The sequence below is a fragment of the Centruroides sculpturatus genome, unplaced genomic scaffold (genome assembly GCF_000671375.1).
Source record: "Centruroides sculpturatus isolate CEXI.00-Female unplaced genomic scaffold, Cexi_2.0 scaffold1389, whole genome shotgun sequence".
NCBI classification, from domain to species: domain Eukaryota; kingdom Metazoa; phylum Arthropoda; class Arachnida; order Scorpiones; family Buthidae; genus Centruroides; species Centruroides sculpturatus.
This window is the reverse complement of record NW_019385999.1, coordinates 202,720-213,286: the sequence shown is the minus strand read 5'-3', so window position 1 is coordinate 213,286 and position 10,567 is coordinate 202,720. Positions and strand designations below refer to the sequence as shown.

The window sequence follows — 10,567 nt, the reverse complement described above, 5'->3', positions numbered from 1 at the left end:
TTTTAATAAAATACAATGGAACAGGTTTGTAGGAAAGTGTGTAAACAAGAAAAATTTCTCAAAAAATATTAAGAGAAAGAAAGCAAAATTCAATGCCAACACAAACATTTCTACAAATGTCTCAAACAGATAAAGTTCTGCCACAAACTAACTTACAAAATTCTACTTATATATTAGATTATCTTAACAAACTGATAGCTTTATTAACTAACTAGCTGTTACCTGCGGCTTTGCCTGCGAGGATTTTGCAAGCAAACCCCATTTATACTCAGTATTTCAACAACCGTAGTAATTGTTATATAACATCTACCACTGAGAATGATGAGAATTGCCGAGAATCAAACGAACTGTTTTTAATTTGATCAATTTTCTAGAACATTTACAATCGTTCTATAATCAAACCAATATGCAATAACAAATTTGAATTTAAAACGGTTCGAACATTTTAAAAATAGAAATTGATAACATTTCAGACATTGTTAAAAATATTTTTATCAATTTAATACACCTAAATACTCAATGAAGACTAAATGTAGTTGAAAACGAAAAATCGCATCTAAAATAGTACAGTAGAAGCCGTTTTTCTGGTTAAGCCTTAATCCTCTCCCCCAGCAGGGGAATTTCGAAAAATCCCTTCTTAGTGTGCATTTCCATGACATACCCTATTAAAACGCAGATAAACACAAAATAATTGCATCTAAAATAATACAGTAGAAGCCATTCTTCTGGTTAAGCCTTAATCCTCTCCCTCTCCCCCGCGGGGGAGTTTCAAAAAATCTCTTCTTAGTGCATGTTTTTATGACGTACCCTAACTGTGTACCAAATTTCACCTCTTTAGGTTTAGCGGTTTGCTCTGGGCGATGATGAATCAGTCAGGACAAGCAATTTTATATATTTAGATGATATTGATTTGGATTCAATTTCACTTATTTGCCTGAATATTGACAAATATATTATAAATTTGACGAGGTTGATAATTAGTGATTTGAGATCATCCTAATTTAATATTTCACTTACCAGTTGATTGATATTTTTATTATAGTCCAATACTCGAGAGTCTGCCGTATTGTCATTTGCCATTCATTTTTTGTTTGTATGATCTTTGTTTAATGTAGGAAATCCAACATGAATAATTGCAGATCCCAGATGCTTTCTTGGGTACCATCAAATTTACTTGATTTAGCTGATTTTACACCATTTCGTTTTGCTTGGGAAGCCAGGGTTGGGTTTCATACTTCCAATATTTTATGATAACTTATTTTTCATATTCAAAAACATTTTTAACAAAATTTCATTTAAATCGGTGTTTAAACTAAACAAGTCTAAAAAGATTTTGAAATTATAAGAAACTTTTATACAAAAAAAGATACACAGAGTATATTGATTTTTACTTCTTTTTGTATTTATTGTTGTGAATTATATTTGTTAATGATTTAATTCACACAATTTGTTATGTTAGGAAGAACAGGCAGCTCATCACATGCCATCTCCAGCAATATCACATTACCCTAAAAGAAAGAAACTTGGAGATGCTACTTATCTGTTATCATTGGATAAAGAAAATTCACTGCAGCCGTCCAAATTACAAAATGCCGATGGAAATAATTCCACAATTAATTCGTCGACATTTGATGGTATATATTCGCCGGACGTTTCATTTTCAATAGGTATGCTTTGTTTTAACAACTAATTTATTTTAAATTAGGTACTTTCCAATAATAATTTAAAAAATTATATGTATAGAGAGAGTTTTTAATTGCATTCAATTGATGATTTAGATATTATATCATTGATATTTGATATTACACACAGCCTAAAATTGACCTAAAATAGCCAAACTTTTAATGTGATTATAATTTTGATATTTGTTAATATTTTTTGCCCATTATAATTGCTAGTTCTAATTTTTTTTAGTCAAATATCTCTGTGCTAAGAGATAGTCATGAAATTTACAACCTTTATAACAAATTTATCTGATTTTGTTCTCTTTCAATTGGATCGTATGTTGCAATAGTTTTAAATATGCTATTGAATAAGTCAATTGCTGCATTATATTAGTTAGTAGTACTGAGAATTAATTGAAGATTAACTTATTGCTAATATCTGAAAGCACCACTTGGAATTTGAAGATTCATTAATATATATTTCCAAATTAAGAATACGATTTGTCATGTATTACTGTCACACTCCAGTATATATTAATTAGGTTTAATTATACAAGGATTATTTTTAGGGTAATGTTGTAGTTCTTTTATTTTCCTGGTTATGTATACTTAACAAGGGAAAGTATCGGAATCGTCTCAAATTATATCCTTCTAGTTTTTTACAAATCTCCATGTTTTGAGGCCCCCTGAACTCCAAAAAAATAAAAAATATCCGTGTGTGTGTGTGTGTTGGCATCTATTTTGTTTAATATCTCAGAATGGAGTGAAAATTAAGAAACAAAATTTAGCATAGAAGCTTATGTATAAGGGTCATTGATGCTATTAAATTTCGGTGATGAAAGGTTGAGGAGGGGAGATAGTGGTTTTGTGTCATTTGTCATGTGGGGTTGGCTTAATGAAGATTTTACTTCTTAGCATTTACAGACCTTTATAAAACTCATCTCTACCNATTATTTAAAGAAAAGCATTTTTGAATTTTTCAGAATAAAATGGCTACTTTAGTTCATCACATGGGAGGCTGCGTAAAAAAAGAATTTAGTTCTAAGATAACTCATGTTATTGCTAATTCAACACTTGGAGAAAAATATGGGGTAAGTCTGCCTTTAAAGACTATATTAATTAAGTAACTAAATTTTAAAATATTAAACTCTTATAATTTCAGTATGCCGTTAGTCTTGGCACACCAATAATGAAAGAACAATGGATATATGAAATGTGGTCACGGAGAAGAGATTTAAGTAATTTTATAAATGATGAGAACTTGGTAGGTACATGATAATAGTATCTTGTATATTTTTCGAAATACTGTATTTTCCAGCATATATGACAGAAATATTACAGCTCTAAATAAACCAGGAGATATTATTAATGAATTTTAATGTTTTCATTTGCATCTCTGTGATTTGCTTAGGTTTATTGAAATATTTAGGAATTCATTAATAACTAATCTAAACTTCTTCAGATCTGTTTAAAGATTCAAAATAATTTTTTATATTTTAATATTTAAACTATAATAAATTATTTAACTTAAATATATTTTAAATTGTAAATAATAATTTTTCAGATGAAATTAAAATTGCAGCCATTCTGTGGATGTAATATAACGTTTTTGGGATTTAAGAATGATGAGAAACTTCATATGGAAGAACTTGCTGTTCAGAATGGCAAGTAAAATTTTATATAACTTTGTTATATTAAGCATAATAGAAGTTTGTCAATTTGGCAACGAAGGGACCAGAATGGTATTAGATTACTGAATATTTTAGAAAAATTTGGTAAGTTGTATGCAATCTGAATGTCTTCAACATTCAGATTCTGCACAAAGTCAATATTCACAATAAATCTTATGCATATAATATTTTCCAGATGTACTATATATATATATATATGTATATATGGTTTCAAAAACTAAACATGCTCTGAGTATAAGAGACTTTTTTGCTGTGCTCTCTTCACATTGGCATGTGAGGAAAAAATAAACATGTTACTAAATACAAAGCATGTGCTTGCTGTAATAGAGCAATGTTTATTTGGCATAATACAATGTAGACTAAATTGTTTTTAGCATGCCATGTTTCCAAACAAACCAGACTATTATCAGACAGTTCTGGATTATTTGCTGCTCTTCAGAGGATGTTAGATTACGTGATATTCTGGATTATCTGGAGCTTGATTGATGAACTATTAAATTGAAATAGTTAATTCTGGATTCGAGGAATATGATACAAAAAATAATCACTAAAATTAAGCAAACAAAATAACAAGAACTTGGAAATGTTGTTGTTAAATATATCAAATAATTTTGCATTTTGTTGCAGAATGTCAGTACATAATATAGAAATTTGTTAAATTACATACTGATGATTTCTAAGATTTTTTGTAATTTTTTTACTTTCTTAATTATAGCATTTCCTTTCTATTTATAATGATTACAGTTAATTTATAATTTGTTTCTTCTATAAATTACCCTTAAGAATTTTAGAATGAGCACATTATTGACATATAGTGGATTATCACATCAGTGGAATCTGATGACATTTTTTATCTTAATTGTAGTGTTATCATGATTTCAATTCGCAATAATGCTTCATTCTAATATGATATTCAAATATTCATAATTTTAATAATTAAAATGTGGAATATCTTCTGTTAATATGTAAGAAATTGTAAAAATTTGATCAAAGTTAATTTTTTATGAGTAGGTTCTGAAGTACAATAATCTATGAGAACTATTGAAGAAATTTTGTAGGAATCAATAGAATAACTAAAATAAAACATTTGCGAAAATTGGTGCAGATAAGTTTGTTGCTGCAAACTTTTCAGGTTTATTTGATCTATCTACACTTACAGAATATAATAATTTTATAATAGTAATTAAGCAAAATAAAGCTTCAACATATAAAAGCAATAAAATTCTATAACAATATAATAATCGTATATTTATCAAACATCAATATTACATAATACGTACAGTAGACTTTCACTAATCAACCATTCCTTGCATGAAGATGCCAGATGTTCAAATAATATGGCACACTGACATGAAATATTTTATGCACAAATGAAACCCAAATAAATAGAAAAATGTTAGTCATGCCTTACAATTGAGGGTATGCCAGATTAGTGAGACTACTATATATGAGTATCCTAGTATGAAACAGTACTTCTACAACATGGTTTGAAAATTGGGGATATCTCCCATACAACAAGACTTCCAGTTTTGCTCTAACACTATTTTGGAATCCTCTGTACAAAATTTCACACTTTAAGTGTAAACTTTGTTGTTTGATATTTTTTTATTTAAGTAAACACATGTGTCATCTCAAATTTGTCCACGAATTTTAGAATATGAAATTTTCAAATTATTTTTATGCCTTTTTATCAGGTTTACTTCAATGAAAACTGATAGTATAATTTTTTCTTGTCCTACCTTTCCTATGAACTAGGTGTTGTTGCTGTTGCTTTCAAACTTTAACCTTTAACATTGTCACTGTATTTTGTTTTTGTAAATTAACTTTGATCTTTAGTAGTTTATTTAAACATTTTTAGATAAACACTATTAAATTTTTTTTAACTGTAGGTAAGCAATCATTCACAAAATGATAAATGAAATATGACGGTATCTCTGTACTCAAATGCAACCTGCTAGAATAAATTTTCAATAAATAACATACTTTTATTTCATTATCCATAAAAACTTTTTATGATAAAAATAAAAAATATAAAAATATTGCCAATAATGCTGATCAAGGTCAATAAAAAGGCATTATGACAATATTTTGTAAAAAGAAATACCCTCATTCAACTAAAATTAATATTAATGTGTAATAGAGTACTTTTAATTGTGATTTGCAAATTAATTATTGATTGGAAATAAATTATCAATTGCTTTGATAAACATATTTCTATTTCCTTTGTAACGAAAAAGAATACAGTAGAGTGTCGTTTATCCAAAGGTTGGTTATCCGAAAGAATTCCAGTCGGCAAATTTAAATTTTTGCTAGTGCTGTGGCACTGCAATCTTTGCCTATATCTTGGGCTACTCCAATATTTTTTATGTTTGTGTCTGTGTTTTAGCTGGCAGCACTGTCACTTTTGTGTGGTGTTTTTCTGAGGACTGCGTGTCATCCTGAATCGAACGTTTTTGATACTAGTTTCGATTCAGGATGATACTGCGTGTCATCCTGAATCGAACGTTTTTGATATTGAAAAATTTATACTTTAGAAGTTATCTCTTCTAAAGTATAAATTTTTTTGTTTTTATATTTTTCAATATATTTATTTTGTTTGTAAAAAATAAAGAAATAATTTTTAATGATACAATAGCCATGATTATTATTTTAAAAAGTTTATATTAGGCTTAACATCGACGAAAATTCAATGCAAAGCGACATGCAACGGAGAAAAATTTCAACACAGGAGAGGTTAATGTATTTCTTCATACATAATCGGTTATCCGAAAAATAAGTTATCCGAACAACCCCAGTCCCCAGTTGATTCGGATAAACGACGCTCTACTGTAGTACACTTTTGTTAACTTTTGGAACTTAACCCTGTGTTTTGCATTAGTTTTTTGTTTTATATAGCATGGATTTGCAGAACACTGCATTTTTTTTTTAATGTAACTACCATGTTATATGAGGGATACTGTTATATATTTGTAGTCCTTGGATTTTTTTATCATCATTGTTTTCAAGTTAGTTCTTTGGTCCTCTGTTTATATCATTTGTGTTTTTTAAATTGTCAATTGATATGAAATTCAGGTTTTATTGTATTAATAGATGCAAGTTTGTATAATTTGATTAAAATCTAAACAAAATACATGCACTTCTTTAATTGCACTTTAGTTTGTATTTAATGTTTCATTTTATTCATTGGTCAATTTCCTTCATATTTATATCCTGAAAATCTACAGTTTGATAATTATTAGAATATGATGTAATATGTACAGTAATTTCCATTCATATACTCTTCATATATATTTTAAAATGTGTACAAGAAAAAAGTTTGTGAAGTGTACAAGAAAAAAGTTTGTGAAGTGTACTAGAAATATTAAAGATACAGTATTATCGTTATATGGCACATGGAAATAAGTTAGAGAAATTTTAATTGACATACAATTGAATAGGAAATCATCAGTGTTCAATTAAAATTTTATTTTATTTTTCTTATTAATATTTTTAATTTGATGTTACTTTATAATATTTGTATAAAATAGAAGGTAAATCACAATTTCATTTATCCTGACTATGACTTGAAAAATGTATTAAATTGCGATTATATACTATCAATTAATAGTAAAACTAATTGTAAATATATATATTTCAATTGCTTTATAAACTATAATCAAATTTGTACATTTTATATTCTAGAATAAACTTAAAAATATTTGATTCAAATGTTTTGTTTAAAATTCTTGTGTGTTGTTATATAAAAAATTTCTATATAAATTAATTCTTAACTGTTTATATATTCATCTTATTTATTATTTTTAAGGTGGAAAAGTACATGAAACAATTGATCATTCTTGCACACATCTAGTTTTAGAAGAGCGCACAGAAATTCCCGAAAGTATATCTAACTGTTTGAATCATAAAACCCATTTAGTAACTTCTGAGGTAATCAATAAACATAGATTGTTTAAATGTAAATTAATAATAATTCATATATATAATTGTTAAAGAAAATACATATTACAATATAAAAATATACCAAGAGTGCTTGAAACTTACAAAATTAGTCTTTTTCTGTAGTTTCTTTCCAACTCAAGGGAACTAAGAGGCCGTTTTTAATTTTATGTAGAGCAGGGCCTAACATATACTGTACAGGACTCATTAAAAATTCCTGGAGTGTGGGTTTGAGTCCAGATTTTGATCTGGACTCAAACCCACATTCCACATTGACAGGCTAATGTCTTTACAACCTCAGCCATCTGTTCATCTATAGGTTACTTTTTTGTTTTTTTTAAAGTGTATGGACATTTAAAGAATGATGGAACAGTTTATACAGCCAGTTTAAATATCAATACTGCTAGTTTCAAGTGTTCCTGATTATGAAACATTTTTAAAAAATTTTCTTTATTAAAAAAAAATTAAACCTTATTAAAATAATTAATTACTTTATTTAATTAATGCTAAATCTTTATTATTATTATTATTGATTTTATTTTAATTATTTCTTGTGCACTTTTAACTTTTTGAAATTTTTAAATTAAAAAAAAATAATTAATTAAAACATGTTCATGATAAATCTATTTACTACTGTTAAAATGTTAAATGCTTGAAGCATTTAAGGCATCAGCCTACTTCTCTGAGAATCCGAGATCAAATTAAAGCAGTTAGACCACCTCCAAAAAATTCTAAGTTTATCTGGAATATGTTGGGTCTCATTCCTCGCCAACAGGTTGCTGCATTTGGGGTCAAATCCATAATGGGTATGATTTAAGAAAGGGTGCCTCTTAGTGTCCAAAGGATGGAGAGAGTCAAAGAAATGTATATTGTTGAGTGATATTTTTTTAAATGACCAATAAACAAAAATGTCATTTTAAGATTCTCTTAATGAATTGATGAGAAATAAATGGATTTTAATTAATGTAAAATCTGAATAAGATATAAACATGCCTAAATTGATAACATTCTTTGAAACAGAGCAATTTTTTTCTGTTGAAGAACTTTTCAGAGCAAAAACCTGTCACACCAGATAAAATATTCAGTGTTGTGCAATTTCAGTTTACACGGGTTTTGCTGTACATAATTTTTATACACACATTACTGTATATTAATTTTTATGATAAAAAGATATCAAATTATTTGGGAAATTTATATATTTAAAATGTATATTTAATTGATATAAAATTTATCATTTGAGATTACTGTGAAAGGAGATTATTATTAACATTTTCTTCAATTATTTTTAGTGGTTTTGGGCCAGTATACAAATGGATGCTTGTGCCGATGAAGTAATTTATAATTTTAAACAGGTAAATTTTTTATATTTAAAAATTTTGTGAATACATGTAAATATATATATATATGAATTAATATTTAAATCTCCATATATAGTGAGCTATAATGTCTTTAATTTTTTATCAAGTATTCACTTGAAATGTTTGTTCTGTTAGTGTGTTAAATCTTACAAACTATTAAATTTATCTTCTGCCAAATGCAGTTTTTTAAACTATAGTTTTTATTATACATTATACATTGAATTTAATAACTGGTTTTTTTTCCGGGAATGATGATATGATTTTAAAAAATTCCATAATAGAAAAGTATGGCTTCTCTTATTAATTTTAGCTTATACGGTAGCCCCTTGTTACATTGCGGATTCAGATATGTAGTGCTTTTCTTGGTCTCCCAAATTTTAAAAGCATTTGAGTCAATAAATTTTAAAATATCAATTTCCATTGAATTTTTTTTTGCAGCAAAATACGGTATTTTCTTCCTACCATTGTCCTCGAAACTCCCACTGCAGATGAAACAATAAATTTGTTAAGATCTAAATAAGAAAAACAGGTGGACAGATCAATTATCACTATTTGTTTGTTGGTTTTAAGTACTGTTTTTTCATATACAAGTTTCTGTGAATTCAAAATTTTACATTTTTGTAAATTGACAGTATTGGGTCAATTTACGTAAAGGTGTGAAATTTCAAATCTACAAGAAAATGTATAAGAAAAAAATTTCTTTATTTCTGAACAGAAAGTTCTGACATTTTTATACTGTATTAACTTTGCTTTTTAGAGAGTTTTTACTTTTTGTAATTTTATAAGTTTTGAAGTTTTATTGTATGTTCAATATTTATTTTTTAAATTTTCAATTGTATATTAAGAAACACTTGCCGATGAAAGAATGCAGGATAGAGTTTTCATAGCTTGTATCATCTGTTTAGTATAAGCCCAGATTTTTATTACTCTGTTATATTTCGCCGCCAGATATATCACTTTTTTCTTTCTCGCCCGACAAGTGCGATATAACAAGGGGATATTGTATTAACAAAATTTTGTAAATAGAAATATATAAGCAGTTTAATAATGTATGAATTTAAGTTTTATATATATTGAAAAACAAGAAAAGGAAATTGACTAGAAATATGTTTTTTATTTTTTTTTAATGTGCTTGGCAATGTTTGGATTACCTTAAGAAAGCATTGAACAGATTTAGAAACTCCATGTGTGTTTTGTTAGTTGATAACTACAGGTGTTGACTAATTGCTAGCTAATGTAATATTTGTTTTTTAATAAAATTTGTAATGCTCAGGTAGTTGTAACAGACTTGTGTCAAGGTGATGAATGTTTATTGATGTGGTTTTTAACCGTGCTTTTTTAGATGAAGATTTAATGTACTTTTAGTTCCTTCCTTCCCTCGTAAACACTTCAGCAATGAGTGTGTGCATGCCTGATGAGTTCTTGGAATAATGATACATTTTTTAACAAAAACCTCAGCAGGATATGTAGACAGGGATGTCGTGGATTTGTTTGCTAAAATGAATTTTTATGGTCATTCAAAAGAAATTCCTGGGCTTTCACAAATTTTTTTTAATAAAATACAATGGAACAGGTTTGTAGGAAAGTGTGTAAACAAGAAAAATTTCTCAAAAAATATTAAGAGAAAGAAAGCAAAATTCAATGCCAACACAAACATTTCTACAAATGTCTCAAACAGATAAAGTTCTGCCACAAACTAACTTACAAAATTCTACTTATATATTAGATTATCTTAACAAACTGATAGCTTTATTAACTAACTAGCTGTTACCTGCGGCTTTGCCTGCGAGGATTTTGCAAGCAAACCCCATTTATACTCAGTATTTCAACAACCGTAGTAATTGTTATATAACATCTACCACTGAGAATGATGAGAATTGCCGAGAATCAAACGAACTGTTTTTAATTTGATCAATTT

General features: G+C 27.5%; 1 protein-coding gene across 1 annotated transcript in view; it reads left to right on the top strand.

Moving 5' to 3' along the window:
- Positions 1–1,125: 1,125 nt before the first annotated feature.
- Positions 1,126–10,567, top strand: part of LOC111613011 (protein ECT2-like) — a 28,116-nt gene continuing 18,674 nt past the window's right edge. Inside the window, exons 1-7 of the mRNA XM_023354307.1 lie at positions 1,126–1,221; positions 1,460–1,651; positions 2,648–2,755; positions 2,827–2,928; positions 3,229–3,328; positions 7,161–7,282; positions 8,581–8,643. Of these exons, the coding sequence (XP_023210075.1) occupies positions 1,126–1,221; positions 1,460–1,651; positions 2,648–2,755; positions 2,827–2,928; positions 3,229–3,328; positions 7,161–7,282; positions 8,581–8,643 (783 nt within the window). The remainder of the gene's footprint in view (positions 1,222–1,459; positions 1,652–2,647; positions 2,756–2,826; positions 2,929–3,228; positions 3,329–7,160; positions 7,283–8,580; positions 8,644–10,567) is intronic.